Source organism: Protomyctophum parallelum (assembly GCF_964188405.1).
Source record: "Protomyctophum parallelum genome assembly, chromosome: 11".
NCBI classification, from domain to species: Eukaryota; Metazoa; Chordata; class Actinopteri; order Myctophiformes; family Myctophidae; genus Protomyctophum; species Protomyctophum parallelum.
In genome coordinates, this window is record NC_139707.1 from 6,385,165 (window position 1) to 6,406,777 (window position 21,613).

Sequence of the window (21,613 nt, forward strand, 5' to 3'; positions counted from 1 at the left end):
CAAAGAATACAAAATATGTTGCCGTTTATACATTCTGTCTAATAAACTATTAAATTAATCAAAGATAAGAGGGTTCTGCCCGACAGCAACGATATCTATATGCTATTATAGCTATTTATTTCGGGGCTGCCCTACTTTCACTATTTGGGGGCAGCCCCTACACTTTGGGATCAGATCTGCTATTCTTCAACAGCAAAGGGGCTCCCGCCCAAAATGGGTTAATGTATGGGTCACAGTTATCCGTGAATCATTCCCCTTGCCTTCTCCCCTTTAGGAATTACACAGCCCCCTCCCTGGCAGGCAGCAGAGCCACATGGGGAAAACATCTCGGCCGCAGTCTTTTATTCTCCGTTGTACAACAGTGTCATGCAGAAATTGTGAAAATGGCAGACCTACATTACAAGCTCACGACGAGTCACTATTTATTTACAGGCTCAAACAGATTGATTATTACCAGTAATCTATTTACTGTTTTAATAATCATTTTATACGTGCTTAAATCAGAGGTGCTCCGATCAATCAGCCACAGATTTAAAATCGGTCGATTTTCACTCCAAATGACTCGATCGGTGATCGGCAATTTAGTCGATCATGATAGGCCTAAACATTCTTCCTCCCCACACACACAGGAAAAGTTTTTAAGTGGGTTTTGACATAACCATTAGCATTTTGGAAATATTAAAATTTTCACCGTACACACTAGATCGGTATCTGTATTGGTATCGGCCGATCGTGAGAAAAACTATCGGTGATCGGCCCCAGAAAACCTGGTCGGAGCACCCCTATCTTAAAGTGATTACTTGGATTAGCCGGGTTGCACAGCCAGTGAACGCGGACTCTGAGATTGGGGCCAGCTGTTCAGGGCGCTAGTGGCTCAGGGGTAGAGTTGCCGGTTGGGAACCTTCCGTTACCCAGTTCGATCCCGGGCTCCCCCAGAGTTCTTGTCGAAGTGTCCTTGAGCGAGACTCTGAACCAGTGGCGTTTCCAGGAATTACATTTTGGGCAGGCAAGATGTGTTAATTGTCGTCTCCCCGCGCACAATCGTAGCACTAAAGGTTTTCAAGGAGATATACCTGCCAGACGAGTGGGATACAAAGGCTGAAAGGCCTGTATTTACATTCCAATGGTTGATTGAGGGTCGCGCTCTACCACAACGGCCAACCAGCTGTCCACCAATTGTTCTCAGGTCTTGTTTTTGTCCTCTTTTTTCTTATTGTCTGGATTTTAGCCAGGCAGAAATTGATTTTGGTCCTCGCCTTATTGTAGATACGCCTCTGCTCTGAACCACTAATCGCTCCTGATGTGCAGGTTGGTGCCTTGCATAGTTTCCTCCGGCATCGGTGTGTGAATGTGTGTGTGAATGTAATGCACAATCTATGTAAAGCGCCTTGAATAAAGGCACTACATAAATCATAGAGTATAAAGAAGGATAGAGACCAAACTGGAGCCCCCCCCGCTATTCATTTCTTCAGTGGAAGTTGCTCAGTGGCGTTTTGAAGCACCCGGAAGACTTCCGGAAGTATAATTGTAACTCAATGGCTCGAGCGAGCGGAAGTTTAGCCTAGCCTTTAGCCCCGGAACTCAATTTTGAGGTCCGGGCTTTTCACGTGACGTCATGAACATCCGTCCACTTCCATTAACCCATTCTGACCTGAGATCAGATTCATACGAGGTTTCCGCCGGACACACACTGGTCCTGATGAACCCATTCTGACCTGAGATCAGATTAAAAAAATGTCAGTTGTTCTTCGATTTTTCAAAAATAGCAGACCTACAAGCTCGTATCGCACCACTCGGTGGCGCGATATGAGCTTGTAGATCTGATATTTTTAAATAGCTAAAGCATAACATGATGCCGACACCAAAATGGGTGCCCGGTCAGAATGGGTTAAGTGCTGCAATTCCACATTTCGCCAGTAGGTAGTGGCATCTTCAACGTTGGACAGCCTTATTACTGGGGGCTTGACATAAATGCACCATTTACCACCATTTATATTCTTACCTTCCTGTCGGACGTGATGAGCTTGAAGGCTTCCGTCACCTGGTGGGCTGTGGCTCCGCCCCCGACGTCCAGGAAGTTGGCGGGTGTGCCTCCGTGCAGCTTAATGATGTCCATGGTGGCCATGGCCAGACCGGCTCCGTTCACTACCAAAGCACACGTACCAAAAAGTACTGTTTTACTTAAACCATTCTGACCTGAGATCAGATTCATACGAGGTTTCCACCGGACAAACACTGGGTCTGATTAACCCATTCTGACCTGAGATCAGATTCTAAAAATGTCAGTCGCTCTTCGATTTTTCAAAAATAGCAGACCTACAAGCTCGTATCGCGCCACTCGGTGGCGCGATATGAGCTTGTAGATCTGCTATTTTTAAATAGCTAAAGCATAACATGATGCTGACACCAAAATGGGTGCCCGGTCAGAATGGGTTAACCCATTAAGACAGAGAACATTTTGGTTTTTCATCATCATCATCATCATTCTTCGAGCACGTCGAGATCATAGATTTCACAATGCCACGCCAGACTTCCCGGTCCTGCATTGCCATCCCCAGTTCCTGCCTACTGAGTCATCAAGTCTCTTGCACACCTGAATCAAATCTTTGTGACAGGTGGTAGAGTAGACGTGGATAATTTAATAAACCAACAGTGTTCGGGTTGAATTATAAATTATAAATAAATATATTTTATCAGCTTTTATTTCCTTTCAGCGGTCAGTAACCGCTCAGCGCGAGTACTGACCCAGACAGCCGATGGTGCCGTCCAGTCCGATGTAGTTGAGGTCCGCTTTGGCAGCCTGTTGGTCGCGGGGGTCTTCCTGAGTCCAGTCCCGCATATCAAACACTTTCTTCTGGCGGTACTCGGAGTTGGAGTCAAAGTTGATCTTGGCGTCCATGCACATCACTGTCAGGGAGAAACAGAACAAACCCTTCTCCTTACACAGAAAACTAATGTTGGTAAAACACAAGAAAACCATTGCTGTTCGGGACACGTGATTTGACATAATGATGATAATAATAATGGGTGCACTTTGGTGATAACAGGTGCATTTATATAGCGCCTTTATCCAAGGCGCTTTACATAGATTGTCCAGCATTACATTCACCCATTCACACACACATTCATACAACGATGGCGACGGAAACCATGCAAGGCACGAACCAGCACATCAGGAGCAATTAGGGGTTCAGTGTCTTGCTCAAGGACACTTCGACTCTAACAGTACGTTTTACAGCATGCGAGCATCGGCCGACACATCGCCCAATCGCCCGCCATCGCCCGAAAAGATGAATTATTTGTATATTTTCGGGGCGACGTTGCCCCGCCCACTTTTCGACCATCACCCGTTCGCCTGCTATCGCCTGGTCCCGTAGACAAATAATGCACTTCCGGAAAATTCGTCTGGCTGTCGCCCGCTGTTAAAACGTACTGTAACTTTGGAGGAGCCCGGGTTCGAACTGGCAACCTTGCGGTTGTCATCCGGCCACTCTACCCCTGAACCACCGCCAGCCCAGGTAAGATCATGAACAAAAGAAGGGGGGTTTTCAAAGTAGTCCTGCTTAGTTCCCAAAAGGTGTAAAATGCAGAGCAGCAAAGAAAAGGATTCCGAGGCAAAGAGTCTTTGATGAAAAAAATATGTGGATGTTATTTACGAGCAAGGCATCTTCGACCTAGAAGGCCTTCATCAGGGTCTATCTGTTTTAACCCATTCTGACCTGAGATCAGATTCATACGAGGTTTCCACTGGACACACACTGGTCTGATGAACCCATTCTGACCTGAGATCAGAGTCTAAAAATGTCAGTCGTTCTTCGATTTTTCAAAAATAGCTAAAGCATAACATGATGCTAACACCAAAATGGGTTCCCGTACAGAATGGGTGAATAGTTGAATATACTGAGAATGTTCAATATAGGAAAAGCACAAATGTATGTGTGAAATGTGCGAGCCAAGCCAATTCCGACACCTACACACCCACCAGTGGGTAATGAACGTAGTCTGATATATTCAGCTTTACGGTGCAATTAGCACCTCTTAACACCTCAGGCGACAGAGTCATTTTAGCCCCCAGTCTTCAAGGGACTGCTTCTCATTGCTCATTAGACAGCCGTTAAGAGAAGTGCAGTGGAGAATAATAATAACTTTATTTATATAGCATATAGAGAAGCCAGGGGAATGGTGAAACATGTTGGCAGTCAGAGACAAAATGTTTTTATAATCGTCATGGGGGCCCACCCTCTCCCCCCCGCTTATACACCCCCCCACCCCCGGGGAAAAAGTTTCGTTCCACACTAAACCCAAGCGGTTTAGGTTCTAAACACTTATTTGTAACACTTTTTAAAGGTGTCAGTGTTTAGCCCATTCTGACCGGGCACCCATTTTGGTGTCAGCATCATGTTATGCTTTAGCTATTTAAAAATAGCAGATCTACAAGCTCATATCGCGCCACCGAGTGGCGCGATATGAGCTTGTAGGTCTGCTATTTTTGAAAAATCGAAGAGCGACTGACATTTTTAGAATCTGATCTCAGGTCAGAATGGGTTCATCAGACCAGTGTGTGTCCGGCGGAAACCTCGTATGAATCTGATCTCAGGTCAGAATGGGTTAAAGGTGTCAGTGTTTAGATTATAAACAGAAGAGCATGTTTAAATGCCATGATTGCACTGAGATCTGCATGTGTAGAATAGGACAGGCAACGCGGTCCACCAACCCCCTGCTCCCGGGCCAGGACAAAAGAGGTGCGTTCAGACTTGGATGGTTAGAGCGGCGCGATTACATACAAAGTCAATGCAAAGACGAGAATTGCGCGAACGGTCGCTGCGCGAACGGTCGCTGCGCGAACGGTCGCTGCGCGAACGGTCGCTGCGCGAACGGTCGCTGCGCGACCTGGCGCGGTACAAACGGGACGGACCGAGGCAAATGTATTCCATAGAGCAGGGGTTTTCAACTGATTATGAACCAGGGACCACCACCCTGACTGAGAATCAACCTGGGGACCACTGTTGTGTTGGGAGGGGGGATATGGGCGTGGTGTGGGGGGGAAATTAACCTTCCATATTAAAATCATGTTGCTGTTCATTGTAACTTACTGTATGTATGAGCGAGCAGACGCATGCAATTAATTATGGGCACATTTCCTTATAATGGTGACTCAACCAGGCAAACCGGTACAGTTTCCCTTGAGATTCTATCTCCCTTTTCTGTGGAAGTTCTTGACGTCCGACTTCCCAGTAAGTGTCAACATCGATGGAGCGTCATCGTATGTCACCACGTCATTTACTGCATTGTTTCTCAACTTGTGGTCAATACAATAAATTAAAATACAAATCTTCCCTTTCCTACATTACTAAATGCATGGCCAGGGACCACATGCAATACCTTCACGGACCACCAGTGGTCCACGGACCACCTGTTGAAAACCCATGCCATAGAGTAATGATACATTGAGGTCTAATTCTTCATGAGGGCTGGAGCCCCGCCGCCCCCACGGAGTCTACGTCACTGGGCTTTTGAGCCACGGACGGACTACCATTTGATGAGGTTTAGACTCTCAAAACTAAAGAATATTTTGTTGTGGTTGGAAAAGATTTTGTCCACAATTCCATGCTGTATTGATATTGAATCATAGGAGAGATAAAAAGGCAAACGTTGAAAACGTTAAAAAAACAATTCTCTAATTGTGTAGACTTCTTGTAAATAAAGTAATGCAGATGTTTAAACCAATCAGGATGGTGTTTTAACCATAATTTTAGCTATTGAAAAATCGTGGAAATGTGGCACACATCTTTGAATATATATTATTTTTTGATTCTCTTTGCTTCTGGGTGGAGCCCCTTGAACTACAGATTTTCAGATGGGGGTTCGCAGCCAAATTCAGATAATTATGGGGGTCCTTGACATGAAAATGGTTGAGCACCACTGACATAGAAACATAGTTTACTCAGAAAACTCAGGTCTATGGGTTAAAAACAAATAAATATGTCAGCTGTCAGGCTAGCTGTAAGCTGAATTCCTAGATATTCTTACACAAAAGGCTCAACTTCCAGACCCCCCCCCCACCCCCCTTCCCCCTACTGAATATGATGTACTGTGAATTGGCAGCAGATATTATTGTCTACAGTACGACAGTGATAGACTAGGCTAGCTAAATTGCTACTTTTCCGTCCGTCCGTCCACCCACAGACAGACAGACTATATATTGAATTGCCTGTCAGCCATTTATATCTACAGATAAATTGCAATGTAATCCCGTTTCAATTTAATTAGGCTGGAAAGAGGAGAGGTCGCACAGCTCGATGCAAGTTTTTATTTCCAACGTTTCGGCAAACAGAGTTGCCTTCTTCAGGGAAAATGTAATTAGGCTAACAGTTTTCATAGCTTCAAGTGTATGCAACTGTACATTAATACGCATTCATAAAGTGAGTGGAAAATCGAGTGGAGAAGTAAGTTTAACGTCATTTATTAACCCATTCAGTGGGAAATATCATAACTAATCCAACCGACGGATCCAAAGGACATGTACACACAACCTGGCGCATTTTCATTTATATCAAACAAGAGAAAAATATTCAGATTTTTTTGGGAACCCATTTTGGTGTTAGCATCATGTTATGCTTTAGCTATTGAAAAATAGCAGATCTACAAGCTCATAGCGCGCCACCGAGTGGCGCGCTACGAGCTTGTAGGTCTGCTATTTTTGAAAAATCGAAGACATTTTTAGAATCTGATCTCAGGTCAGAATGGGTTAATAATGAAACTGTCAGGATGTAATAAGACATTTTTAGAATCTGATCTCAGGTCAGAATGGGTTAAAGTTGGCCTCTTCTTCTGCACCATACTCCTTGCTCTTCGCACACGCGCGTAGTCGTTCACTCGTTCACAGCCGTTTACCGCTCACAAAGAAAGGCTCGGTGCGCGTAATCTAACCCATTCTGAACGGGGACCCATTTTGGCGTTAGCATCGTGTCGTGCTTTAGCTATTTAAAAATAGCAGATCTACAAGCTCGTATCGCGCCACCGAGTGGCGCGATACGAGCTTGTAGGTCTGCTATTTTTGAAAAATCGAAGACACTTTTAGAATCTGATCTCAGGTCAGAATGGGTTAATAATGAAACTGTCAGGATGTAATAGACATTTTTTGACCAGATGGATATACTAAGCTCTTCATTTCTGACTTCAACATGCCTCTCGTTCAAAACATGAAGCGAGGGATCATTCAGAGACTTTATCGTAATGATAGCGAGGTAAGCAAACAATATTATTCCTCCCAGGTTTTTGTCCGGAACGGAGGGGGGGCGTACAGAGTGGAAGCGGCCATATCTTCCCGGCACTCCGAGCTTCTATTTTGAAAGACATCCTGGCAGTGATTGTGTTCACATTGCGTGCCGCCTGTTGGACAAAAGTGGTGGTGCTTAGGTGCCAGGTGATTTTAGGCTATTCCACTATGACGCACGTCAGCTTTCATCTTGGATGCTAAAGCATAGCATCAATGATAGCGACCGAAAATGAGGTCCACTCTTGCTCTAGAAAACGCCCAATGTTCCCATCGTGCTCACCGGATAATCAGAAAAGACCAGTCCGAACATCGCCGTTCTGGTCAACACCACGGACAGCGCATTAGTTTCCGAGAAAAAAGCCTGCAAAGGCACGGCCTAAAACAGAAGCTAATGGCTATTGAGAAAGAAAAGCAGTGTGGGCGGGGGCCTGGCAACCGAAAAAATGAAACACAGCGAGGAGATGCTATAGCGATATCAAACGCCTTAAGACGAGCATGCTCGTCATCTGTACCCAGCGTCATTAATTTATAGTACAGGTACAGAGATTAACCCATTCTGACCTGAGATCAGATTCATACGAGGTTTCCACTGGACACACACTGGTCTGATGAACCCATTCTGACCTGAGATCAGATTCTAGAAATGTCAGTCGCTCTTCGATTTTTCAAAAATAGCAGACCTACAAGCTCGTATCGCGCCACTCGGTGGCGCGATATGAGCTTGTAGATCTGCTATTTTTCAATAGCTAAAGCATAACATGATGCTGACACCAAAATGGGTGCCCGGTCAGAATGGGTTAAAATAGGATGCATTTTGCGCCCCAAAACGCACTTCATAGTTAAGGGTTTAATAGTAATACGCAGTTTAATAGTTAAATAAAACAACGACCTCTGTATCCACGGGATGCACTACTGTACTGTTTTTTTATTCTAGTTTATTTTGCTACCTTTAGTTATAATAATAATTTCTTCTTCCGTTTTCTACATGAATATAACCACATTATAACCATATAAAATGAAATGGGAGTTAAATGCTGCAATTTGAAAAAATAATGTCCCTGGGACTCATCTAAAAGACCATCCCTGCATCCCGGGACTCATTACATTGAAAACCTATTTACATCACTGCAGGTATACTAGTCATACGGATCCAACGTGTTAAAGTGTATATTTGTGGCCTGAGTGCATACTATTCGAGCGTGCGTGTGTGTGTGTGTGTGTGTGTGTGTGTGTGTGTGTGAGTGTTCCTGCGTGCGTACCGATGCCATCGGCGTCCTCTACCAAGGGGTTGATTTCCACCATGGAAGCGTCATACTTGATGAAGACGTTGTACAGTTTGATGATGTTCTCCGCTGCCTCGTTGACCAGGGCATCAGGGAAGTTCATCCCCTTTGCCATCTGCAAGACAAAACGGCAATGGTGCGTTCACACGGGCAGGTAGAGGCAAACGATACAAAGCTACACGGTGGGGGGGAGCCTCCCCCTGGCCAGCCGGGACGCCTGATGGAGGGGAAAGGAACTGGTTGGAATAACGTGCTCCTTCCACGCGCTACGTCCAACCAGGGAAACTCCCCCCTGTCAGGTGTAAAGGAGCAACTTGGACACTCAAGCATGAAGGAAGCATGAGTTCAAGTCCGTTGCTCTCCCTAGGTTGGCGGAGGGTGTGTAGAGCCCAGGATCACATCACAGGATGATTGTCACAGGGGTGAAAAATGGGTTACAAAATCGTGGGACAATTTTTTTTATATAAATTATACAAAGCTACACGGTGTATATATATATATTACACAGCAGCAAGATTTGTGAACTGTTGCGACAAAAGAATGTTAGCAAATAGAATGGATGGTGCTACTGCTAACAGTTCTGGGGAAACCAGAACTTTTTTTTCCTTTTTTTCTGAAAGCAATAAGGTACACCCGCACACTGTATCTGCTCTGTACATGAGTATTTATGAGTCTTATTTAATGAAGCAACGTTTCGGTCCCTCCGGACCATCCTGAGACATAGGGTAGGTAGAAGCTCATTTAAATATACAGGGGTGGAGGATTGGAACAAAATCCCAAGGGAAATTAAATTTGCCCAGTCTTTGAACATTTAAAAAAATATGTTGAAAAAGTTAGTATAGTGCTGTATTTATCTATTTATATCTATTTATTGTCTTTTGTTTATTGATCTATGATGGTCGGTTGTAAATGTCATTAGTATTGTAATGTTAGTACACATGTTCTTCTTATCATGTGCTGTAACTATTTATTTATTTATTTGGATCACAATGGAATTAATTCCTCAGACTTTTTGTGCAATCCTGATAATGCTGCACTGCTCTTCTATGAATTGTATCATGAATATATCAAATAAATCTAAATCAAATAAATCAAACACATCATTTTAACAGAGTTACTTATATACAAACTAATTATGTCCATATATGGACATAATTACCTTGACAGCCTGTTCCATCTTGATGCCCTCCACGATGTCGATCGGCTCCTTGACGATGGCGTCTGGATTCTCCGCCGCCACGTCTTCGATGTTCACCCCGCCCTGAGAGCTACCGATCAACACAGGGCCCTGTACGGGAGGCAGGGGGGCAAAGGGCTTCATGTTTAGACTAGCTGAAACCCATGGCTGCTTTTATCCGCCTTCTCTGTTGTGTTCCACACTTTTTCCCCCATCACACTTTCTGCTCGTGTCTTTTGTGTAATTATTTTACATTTATTATTGTCTCCACCAGGCCGAAGGCATGGGGGGAGAGTATGTTTTGCACTCCGTCCGTCCGTGTGTCCGTCCGTGTGTGTGTCCGTGTGTGTGTCCGTGAGCAGCTAATCTCGGCCACTGTTAACCCGGTCGATGCCAAATTTTGCACACACACTCCCTGGATGCCAACGATGAACCTCTGCCCCAAACTTTCCAGAACGGCCTGTTATAGCGCCACCAGGAGGCCGCTTTGTGCAAAAAAAGTTTTTGTACAGTACACCTACAGATTTTGTCCAAACATCGCGCAAATTGGTACACAGTCTCTCTAGAGCCATTCAACGAAACCGCTCTTTCAGATTTCTCAGACTCCATCCTGATTGGTTAAGATTGGCTTCCAAAGTTCACAGGAGTGCTCAGTTTCAAACAAAATGCTGCAAATCATGAACACATCGCGTGATTTCCGTGAAATTGTGCACGCACATTCCCACTAGGCCGAGGATGAAATGCCACATGAACAATTTCAACTCAGCCTCAAGGTGGCGCTATAACTGGCCGAAAAGTGTTTTTACCTCTAACTGCACGGATCTGTGGATAATTTACTTTTGTTGCCCTTTTATCCAACCACCAGATGAAGGCAAGCTGCAATGTCCTACATTCCTATCCTGGTGGAGACTAGGGGTGCAACGGTTCAGTTAGCCCACGGTTCGGTTCGAACCTCGGTATGGGGGCCACGGTTTCGGTACAGTAAAATAAAAAAATCACACATTTGTGAAGTGAGTGGTGCAACTCTGTGTGGGGGTTCCCGGGGGGGGGGGGGGGACCCCCAGGAACGCGCCCAGGGTGCCGGGCCGGTTCCGAACTGCCGCCCCGTGTCCGAAACGGCTGAGAAATGACAGAGTTCTGTGTGCCGGTCCCTCTACTGTACCCTCTACTGTACTGTACTGTAGCCTCCTGGCACACACAAAATCATCATATATACAGTTAATATGTGCGTGTGTTTGTGTGTGTGTTAGGTTGCAGGTACAGGTACAGGTGGTGAAAAACAACCATGCTGCTTTCATGCTCATACCCACACACATAAGTCCAGGGACTGGCTTGCACCAAAAAAGTTTATTTATAGCATTTTATTTTATTCTTTTTTTAGCATATATTGTTTTATTAGGCATTTCTGCCTTTTCATTATTTTAAAGGGGGGGGAAAAAACCTTATATTGCTATTTTAATGTGCCTCATCAATATTATGTTCAAGGGAAAAATAATGCACCTATGCGCTCACACGTGGTGCAGACTCGCAGCACATGCAGGGAGGAGAGGAGAGTGGGGGAGAGAGGGGAGGAATTCACAGCAGAGTGCCGTGTCGCACAGAAACATTTACAAAAGTTTACAATAAAGATCTCTGCATGCGATATTATGCTTATATTATTAGAAGAAGGGTTTCTATCTACAGTCATGGAGATAGTAACCATTATTAGTATTTTGTTGAGACTTTTCAGACGGAATATTCTTCTCCTGCTCCGAAAAAACAACGAGTTGTTTTTGCTCTCTCTCTAACAGCGAGTGCAGATGCAGAAGCAGATCTGAACAAACTTAAAAAGATGCGTGTTTAGAAGCCTGTTGATTCGAGGTTACTCCGCTGTGTGTGTGTCTCTGTGTATGACGATCAATAATTATTCCACAGAGAGGTCTTTTCAAGAAGATGTTTAAAGACGAGGGCTGGATTCTCCTCAGCATGCCGTCTCTCTCTCTGTGTGTGTGTGTGTGTGTGTGTGTGTGTCTGTGGGGGGGATAGGGGGTGGGCCGACAGAGTGCTACACTTCTGTGACCGAAAGAGTGCTAGACTTCTTAGTAGGACGGTGTGTGACCGATAGAGTGCTAGACTTCTAAGTAGGCCGGTGTGTGACCGAGAAATACATTCTTCGCAGCTGTAAGAAATGAATTAATGCAAACCGAAATAGCGCGGTTCATTAGAGCGCATTGAACCGTGCATGCCGTACCGAACGGTTCGGTTTTAAACCGAAAACCGTTGCACCCCTAGTGGAGACCTGTGCCCAGAAGGGCACTTTTTCTAGTTGTATCTTTTTTCATTTTGAAGGAACATTGAGTGAAATTGTGATGAACAAGTGGTTTAATGTTTGTTTAACGGTTAGGAGCTAAAATGCAATCCATGTATCCTGTCAAGATAAGCAAGACACAGTCTGTTTGCTTCATTCCGATTCGGCCTGGAAATAAGTCTTGCGTAGCCAGACAACTATTCCACATTCTCAGAATGCTATATACACCCATGTAATTAGAATATTTTGTAAAAGTAATAAAAGTAATAATAATAAAGAAATAATTCAAAAATGAAACTTTCATATATTCTCAATTCATTGTGCATAAAGTGAAGTACCGGTATTTAAAACCTTTTTTTTTTTTTTATCTTGATGATTATGGCGTACACTACAGCTCATGAAAATCAAAAAATCCTATCCCAATGAATTAGAATATTTTACGAGACCACTCAAAAAATGTTTTAAAAAGGAGAAATGTCTATTAATGTATGCAGTTAATACTTGGTCTGGGCTACTTTTGAACAAATCATTTCATCAATGGGGCGTGGCGTGGAGGTGTTCAGCCAGTGGCACTGTTGAGGTGTTATGGAAGCCCAGGTTTGCAGCCGTAAATAAATTGTATTGTTCAGTCTTATGTCTCACACCTCCCTCTTGACAATACAACCTAGATTCTGTGTGGGGTTCATGTCAGGCCAGTTGGCTGGTCAGTCAAGCTCAGTAATAACATGGTCAGTACACCAGTTACTAGTAGTTTTTGCTCTGTGGGCAGGTGCCAAATCGTGCTGGAAAGGAAAATTAGCAACTCCATGAAGCTTGTCAACATACTGAAGCACAATGTACTCTAAAAAGATGGCTGTGTTGAAACCATTGTTACATTTTCAGTCATGAGTCAGTCAGTGGATCAACACCAGCAGATAACATGGCCTAAATCATCACTGCGTTTTGTCGAGTCTCAACACAACCATCTATTATCATATTTTACAGCGCTGTGTGCTTCAGTACGTTGACAAGCTTCATGGAGATGCTAATTTTCCTTTCCAGCTCGATTTGGCATCTGCCCACAGAGCCAAAACTACTAGTAACTGGTGTACTGACCATGGTATCACTGTGCTTAACCGACCAGCCAACTGGCCTGACATGAACCCCACACAGAATCTAGGTTGTATTGTCAAGAGGAAGGTGTGAGACATAAGACTGAACAATAAAAATGAATTTACGGCCGTTATCAAGCAAACCTGGGCTTCCATAACGCCTCAACAGTGCCACTGGCTGAACACCTCCACGCCACGCCCCATTGATGAAATGATGTGTTCAAAAGTAGCCCAGACCAAGTATTAACTGCATACATTAATATACTTTTCAGATGGTCGACATTTCTCGTTTAAAAAAATAGTTTTAGTGGTCTATTCTAATTCAGGATTTTGATTTTCATGAGCTGTACGCCATATTCATCAAGATAAAAAAAAAAAAAAAAGGTTTTAAATACTTTATGCACAATGAATTGAGAATATATGAAAGTTTCACTTGTTGAATTATATTACGGAAGAAAATTATTCTATTTACATGGGATGGACCTGTAGAGTCTGGAACTACACCTCCAAAAATCCGAGCAAGGAAGCTGGCATTTCCGTTCACAAAAATATATTTTAAAAATTAAAATATCTTTACATTTAACCATTTCATATCCATTTCTGCTAAGCAGCCAGCTATTTTATATGCTTAGATGATTTCGATTTATATTAGGAAACATTTACGTGACTGTAAAGACAAAACGAAAGCTTCACTTCCGCTTTATCAGTTACTCATGATCAGAGCTTCTGTTGCTCCAGACTGTTAGAAACATTTGAAAATTGCAACAATCTGGCCACGCAAGACTGTTTAACAGTGGACCGACATTTTGGGCGTACACAGACGTTTTGAAGCTCTTGCCTTCATTGCGGGAAAAAATTATTTGCTCTGGATAGCAACATGGAGCATCGCCAGAAGTTTCAATGAACACAATGTGTTGCTTCACATTATATGAAGAAAAGCATGATGCATTCCAACGATGAAATATGGTAATGCATGCGGTGCAGACACAAAACCCTGGACTGGACTAAAAAAAGCAGGTGGACAAAAACAATGCCAATAAAATGGCTCAAAACAAATGTGAGACACAGAAAGGAAAACCTCTGAAGAAAGGAGAAGCTGCAACAGAAACAGCTTCCATCATATGCTGTACTATTGCACCACCTAGTGGCTTCCTTCAGCATCTACAAAGCATACCTACTACAGCACCTCGCCAACTAGAAATGCACTCTGTCGAGGTGACAACTTGCGCCTTGCACACAAGTAGGCCATACATGGCCTACTTGTGCGCAAGCAGAGTGCGCAAGTACTGCTACTAACAAATGTCTATTACAAGTGCTGTTCTAAATCCTTTAGACCCCTTGAAACGCAACTTAGTTACGTCCCCATCAACAGCCAATAAGCGACCACCATTTCTTACCCCCGACATGCATACATACCATCACCAAACGTACCTTAGTTACGTCATCAAAATGGTGGTCCCTTATTGGCCGGTGGACAACACCGACATAAATATTGTATTGGACGGTGGACGCTCTGCTTGCGCAAGTAATAATAATGGAAGGAGGTAAGGCCCCACACACCATTCTTTAGGCAAAGGAATTACTTTACTGAAGACAACATTTCGATCTCACAGGATCTTCATCAGGTCAGTATGTCAGATACTACCTCCTTCCCGTCCCATTCCTATGTGTGTGAGTGTGTGCATGCGTGCGTTGGGTGTGTGCGCGTCAGCGTACCTGGAAGTTCCTGTCCATGGTGATAGCGAAGTAGTACTCCCTGCGCGGGTACCGGCGCTCACAGATGAACACCTGATTACAGATACGGCCCTGCTCGCCGGTCTGCTTGGTGTACAGCTTCCGGCCAATCATCTGAGACGAGATGTCGCGGGCCTCCTCTGGCCTGGTGTTTTGGGGGGGTGGAGTGTTGGAGAAAGGAGAATATTAGGGGAGGGGGGAGATGAGCAGTGAATGATGGGAAAAGGGAAAGGTGAAGACAGACGAGGAGTAGGCAATGCATGTACTAACGATATATCGATATATATCGATATTAATCCAGACGATATGAATCGATTCATTGGAGAAAAGAAAATCGAGTTAGTCATATTCCATCATATTCAAGTGCTTTTGGAGAGAAATTATAGTCACTTTCAGTAGTAGAGCACTGTAGAGGGGAGCTGTGTCTGTGACTGTGCCCAGGTGATGATGGTCGTTGATGCTCATCAAGGAAGGCAATTATGTTTCTGCACTGTCAAAAGTAATGCTACTTCTTTTACAATGTAGTTAAATAAAAAATCTCAGGGGGGGGGAAGATAAATTATATAAAATTAAAAAAAAAGGTAATTTTTCTTTCAAATATATATATTTTTTAATATTGTGAAAAATCCTATCGTGATACGAATCGTATCGTGAGTTGAGTGAATCGTTACATGCCTAACGAGGAGGATACGATAAGTGTGTTTTGTCATGACATACAGATAAAAGTATGATCAGCCATGGATTATCCACTTAGGATTTCATGGGGATTCATTGGATATTGACAACATTTGAGGGCAGGTGTTTCTTGACCCAGACAGGGATACCTACGAGTAGACAATCTTCACTCCTCCCTTCAGGCCGCCCTCGAAGGTTCCTTTACCCCTGCCACCGGCCAACACCTGTGCTTTCACCACCAGATCCTTGGAAGCTGGGAGAGAGAGAGACATAGACAGAGACAGAGACAGAGACAGAGAGAGAGAGACAGAGACACACACACAGCCACTTAATCCCTATATACTTCATCATAATCTACGACTCACAACGCATCACAATGTGGTGCGCTGTGAACTTGTAGATTTACTATTAGTGGTGATTGTTTTTATTTCCTTTTACATTTCAGTCTTTAATTACATGCCCATAATAGGGACGTCCGCCAGGTTGTTGTCTGTGTGCACAAAGTCCTGGTTTACTCCAAAATCAATGGTGAAAATAACTGGTGTACAGTTGGAATACTTTAATTTGTTTAGCAGAGGTGTTTACAAAGTTGCTTTTTGTGCGGGGTAGATGGATTTACTTGCATGCAATGACTGCACCACTAAGTTGTTTTCTACCGCGACCGACTTATTGTTCAATTTCATGTTCCAGCCTGCGCCATTAGCAGAAGGAATGCCTTAAGTTGAACACACACTCTGGGCAGCTTCATTTAGCTAGCTTCAGTTCACACTGAACTGCTGAGCCTCGCTGCACTGAACTGCTGAGCTCGGTGCACAAATTCTTCCTTTGTGACAACTTTCATACTTCTTTCAAAAGGTTTATTCTCTACATCACAGGACAAACGTTTCAGCTATCCAGCCTTCATCAAAGGCTCAGTGGCCTTGAGGTTAGAGTGTCCGCCCTGAAACTGGGAGGTCGGGGTTCGATCCCCGGCCGGGTCATACCAAAGACTCTAAAAATGGGACCCCGTGCCTCCCTGCTTGACACTCAGCATTAAGGGTTGGATTGGGGGTGGGAAGTGAGGACGCTGGCGTCGACTGTTCGCCGCTTCACCTCCCAATGTATCCCATTGTAAGCGCTTTGAGTAGGCACGTAGTGCATAGAAAAGCGCCATAAAAATGCAATTCATTAATAAACCTTTTGAAAGTATATTCTTGGTGCGTGCGACCTCTTCACCCATTCTACATTGTTGATTTAAGCTGGTAACGCACCATACAGTAAGTCAGAGTGCGGTGGTCACAAGAAAGTTAACTTTCATAGTTCTCAATTTTGTCTTCACTTTGAATTTCACTTAGCTGTCCACTGTCTCATGGGAAGCACATTTTAAATGTTTCACCAACCAGTGAGTTAGATATTCAAATGTCCTTGAAAATGACAGCCAGTTGAATTCTACACAAACATGGGTCAATGTTTAGGATGCGTTCTGCAGCAATGTAAAGTAAAGTAAAATAATGTGATTGTGTTTTCTGCCAAACACAAGAGCCCTGTAAGAATGCTGTTCTCGTTTTAAACAGTGTCAACAGATAGTTGTATATCTGTACACCAGTGTAAGCCGAACCACACGGTTATATTTAGACCGCGTGTGCTATACTGAACAGCTCTGGAACTATTTAAAACACACATGGATGGAAATATTTAAACCCCACAGATAGATCATAGTTCGTCAGAAGTAAAAAAGACCTCACATCATGCAAGTCCTTCTCTTGTTGCTCAAAGAAAACCACCTCACACCACAGGGTGCAACTAGGCCTACATAACATCATAGGTTTGTGTGTAGGAGGATCAAATGTAGTAAGAGCAGAGAATTAATGATGATTCTTAGACGGGATTTAAAGAAGTGAAAGTGAAAAGACATTCCACTGGAAGGAAACGGTGTCTTGTGATTAAAACAACACAAGACGAGCTTAAAAAGAGTACAGTCACTGCACAGTCCTCCATACCCGAATGTAAAGCTTCTAAGATAGCTTCTCGCCCTGGGGTTTAATAAAAAATGTATCTGACTAAAGTCCCTACCCCAACAAAACCGTGGTGAAAGAAGTTTTCAAATCTTTATAGCCGGGGCGGGGAGCCACAGGCCTAAGGATTAACCTGTTATGTCATGCCGTACTTTTTATTTGTGTTTTCTCTATTCACTTGGTCATTAAGGTTCACAGAATGAGAGGCCTGCTCTGCCGAAAACATCGCAAAAGAAAGTTATGGCCATTTTTGTATACCACACCATAGACAACCAATATAAGGCAGAATTTCTTTCATATGCTTTAAGTAGCATATGACAATTGTGACATGTCAAACTAGGGTGTTTTCATGATACTAAATCCATTCCAAGCATTTGTTTTGCACAAAAAACACTCCTTGGCCTAAAAACGGCCATAGCAGTCATCACAAATGTGATGAGGTCAGCACATTTGGGCACATTGTGGCAAGTGGCTATGGCCGAATTTAGGCCAAGGAGTGTTTTTCATGCAAAAGTAATGCTTGGAATAGATTCAGAATCATGAAAACCCCCTAGTTTGACATGTCACAATTGTCACATGCTACTTAAAGCATGATGAAATTTGGGAAACGTTGCATTATATTATTGTCTACAGTATGGTTTGGTATAGAACAATGTCCCTAACTTTTTTTCGCGATGTTTCCGGCTGAGCAGGCATCTCATTCTGTGGACGTTAATGACCAAGTGTATAGAAAAAACACAAATAAAAATGACATGACATCACAGGTCCTGTCCACTTTTGGGCCTGTGGCTCCCCGGCTATTAATACCGCGGTGTCAAAGTAGTCATTATGCAGAATGCCCATTTCAGAATTACCGTACATATATCATGTTATTGAACTATTGCAGCTGGTACACCTGTACAGTGGTCTAATGTGCATTTGCCTTTTGAGTGGTGCAACCACTCCTACAACCAGCTTGCAATGTCCTCGTACTTGTTTGTGTGTGTGTCTGTCTGTGTGAGCATGAGTATGTGACTTAATAATAGCAGTAGGGGGCGCCAGAAACAGTGAGAGGGGTAGTGACTCTAATGAGAGAGAGTGAGAGAGAGAGAGAGAGAGAGAGAGAGAGAGAGAGAGGGGGGGGGGGGGGGGGAATTGCACCACTCAGTTCACACGTGTGTGATTTTTTATTTACCGTTAGCTTGGCACCACATTCAGATATTAAGACAGTTCAAATGTTTACGGACTATCTCCTCCAGTGACATGTGCGTGGCTTACCGATCTGCTTGGCGATGGCGTAGGCCTCGTCCGAGGAGCTGGCCACCATGCCGACGGGCACTGAGATGCCAGCATCTTTGAGCAGGCCGAGGCTCATGTATTCATGCAGGGAGAGGCTCCTCTGCTGCTGGAGGAGATGGGCGGGCTGCGGTTGGTTGCCATGGCCACCAAACAGTCCTGGAGAGCCGCCTAGCACCTGCAGTCAGTGGGAGATGCACAGTTAGAGCCCGGAGTAGAGTTTGGTTAAGAAGCACTGCAATAACGGGAACTTATAGATCAGCCATTTTCACCACATAACACGATCAAATAGCAAGGTATATAGTAGTCTTCGTGTGGTTATAAAGGCCTCGACTGTTTCAGGAATACACCTCAATTCATCATGGCTGGTTAGCAGCCATGGTGCGTGCCTAGCCCTCCAAGCAGAACCCAATGGTACTGAAGTTTCTGACATTTTGTTCGACCCAGTCCATGGGGTCCTGTTGCACTACTACCATGCCACCTGGTACACAGCCATTCTTAAACATAAACAACATGTTTAGCTCCTGCCCTCTGTGACGACGTTTTTCCTTGTGAGGCTTTCTGAATATGTTTAGTATAAGTACCCATACATGCCGCTGCGAATATCTCCTGTGGCGCGGAAGCCGTTAAGTATTTTTAATCTATGTTTGCCCGATTTGGAAGCTTGGATTAATCTCTTCCTTCCTTGTTTATTGACACCTCATTGTACCGCCTATCTGGCTAGCTAGTGGCGCTATAGCTATGACCGAGCAGATCAGAGGCAGGGACGTAGCCGCACAAGCCAACCGCACACCGGGAGACGGTACAATAAACGGTAAACAAACAAGAAGAAATAAAGCGACCAAATCGGTCACACAAAGATTAAAAATACTTAACGGCTTCCGCGCCACAGGAGATATTCGCAGCGGGATGTATAGCTACTTAAAATTACCGAATTCAGAATAACTCAAGGAAAATAATGCCGTCACTTGGCGCAGATCCTATTTTAGAGAGAATTTCTACATCCGCGTACTGGAATTCCCATACGAAAATATAGTTCTGAACAGGGACCCAACATAAAACTCATCAAAATTTCAGAAAAGCTTTATGTAGGGTCCCGAAAGGGGCTAGTGCGTGCCTACAGTGCTAGCTAGAGAAACTAAGAAGACACGGCCAACATTTACTAGCTTTTGGCTGGTGGTGGTCATTTCCCAAGCCTGTTAAGCCTATAAGTGTACGTTTGCATAATAGTCAGTCATGTTTTATAGAACACAAAACACAGGCACAAAACCACAGTATAGGTTTAACTATTCACCCCATTATTAAAACACTAGTTGCAAATTGCAGCTAGGTGTATTGATGTTGGTACCATTAGGAGAGATACATGTTGATCAAAATGACAATGCTTCTACATTCTCTAATTGTGTAGACTCCTTGTAATAATGTAACTCTTGCGTGTAAATTAAATCAAATGGACTGTCAAGAGTTAAAGATCTATGTTGGCTTCTATTGACTATGGCTGTCAATAAAGTTTGATTGATATATTGGGTCCATTTGGTTACCGACTCTCCCATCATTTAGTTGGGGGGGGACCACCTGGAACCCCCTCCAAGGACCACTGGTGATGCCCGGACCACTGGTTGAAAACCACTGCTTTTACGAAACGACAGCTGCTGGAGGTCACTCACTGTGTGAGGGACCGACAGTTAGCCCTGTTTGTTACAGCAAGATCCATTCGGTCCCAAGTTATTGGGACTCCTAACCGTGACATACAGACACAAGGGGGGCCCACGAGCTCCCGATGGGGCCCCCCCAATGCGATCAAACCATTATGACTCAAGATCCTTCATCTCAGGTGTTATTGCCTTCAAGCCTTGCCATTTAAACCCCTGTAAACAAGCAGCCCCGTCGTTGCTAACGGGGCTAGCTCTGTTAGCTCAAATACACTGCAATTCAATGGGGCTACGCTGCGACGCTAATGTCACAATTTGACCCTGTCACTTTTCAGTGAGTCCCCACGGCTCCCGACGGGCCGTCAAAAGCCGCACAGGAGGGTTTTTAACCAGCACCGTCTGCCCCGACGGAGCCTCGGTGCCGTGGAGTCCGCTCGCACTCACCTTGGAAGCGGCGCTAATGGAGCCTCTGGCCCCTTGGCTTCTCAGACTAGCGCAAAACAGGGACGCCGCCATGTTTGAGTGTATACTCTCCCTCCTCTCTCGAAATAATACGCTACAGGCGGTGTGTGCTCCTGCGCAGTGCACACTGTGGGGTGCACGACGACAGTGAGTGAACTACAAAAGCGCGCGCGCGAGCACCGTTCACGGCATTGAACTACAAAACCATGCGCATGCGTAGTACTGTGCACACAGCAGTGAACTACACTGTAGTTGCTTTTATTTTATTAAAACGGTTTATGAGAGAACATCCATTTCATGTATTTTCTTTATTAATGCATACACGCATGGGCACGCATATACAGACACATAAACGCAATAAATTATTCGTTATTATGCAATGTTAATTATGCATTATTACAAAGCAATTAATGATAATGAATTATTACTAATTATATAATTGTGAAGAGGGCCATTCTGCAGTACTTTTGTATGGTATTTTAAGTATATTTTTTACACCAACACTTTTGTGCTATTATTTAAGTAAAAATTTTAATACCGTAGGCTACAGGACTTTGACTAGTTGTAACAGTATTTCTACATTGTGGTATAGCCGTTAAATCTGAGTATATGTATGCCAGGCCACCACTGACAAACCTGACAACTCTGCAATGACTTGGCACAACTTGCCTGCAGCTTGTATGAAAATGGTTGTATAAATAAAA

At 44.0% G+C, this 21,613-nt stretch overlaps 1 protein-coding gene across 1 annotated transcript in view; it reads right to left on the reverse strand.

Moving 5' to 3' along the window:
- The window catches only part of LOC310867316 (succinate--CoA ligase [ADP-forming] subunit beta, mitochondrial), a 31,449-nt gene extending 10,435 nt beyond the window's left edge, over positions 1-21,014 (reverse strand). The window contains exons 1-8 of the mRNA XM_083777272.1: positions 20,892-21,014; positions 18,778-18,973; positions 15,680-15,779; positions 14,834-14,996; positions 9,722-9,850; positions 8,539-8,677; positions 2,746-2,907; positions 2,003-2,145 (exon numbers count right to left, since the gene is read on the reverse strand). Coding sequence (XP_083633398.1) covers positions 2,003-2,145; positions 2,746-2,907; positions 8,539-8,677; positions 9,722-9,850; positions 14,834-14,996; positions 15,680-15,779; positions 18,778-18,973; positions 20,892-20,963 — 1,104 coding nt within the window. The 5' untranslated portion in view covers positions 20,964-21,014. The remainder of the gene's footprint in view (positions 1-2,002; positions 2,146-2,745; positions 2,908-8,538; positions 8,678-9,721; positions 9,851-14,833; positions 14,997-15,679; positions 15,780-18,777; positions 18,974-20,891) is intronic.
- Positions 21,015-21,613: the final 599 nt, after the last annotated feature.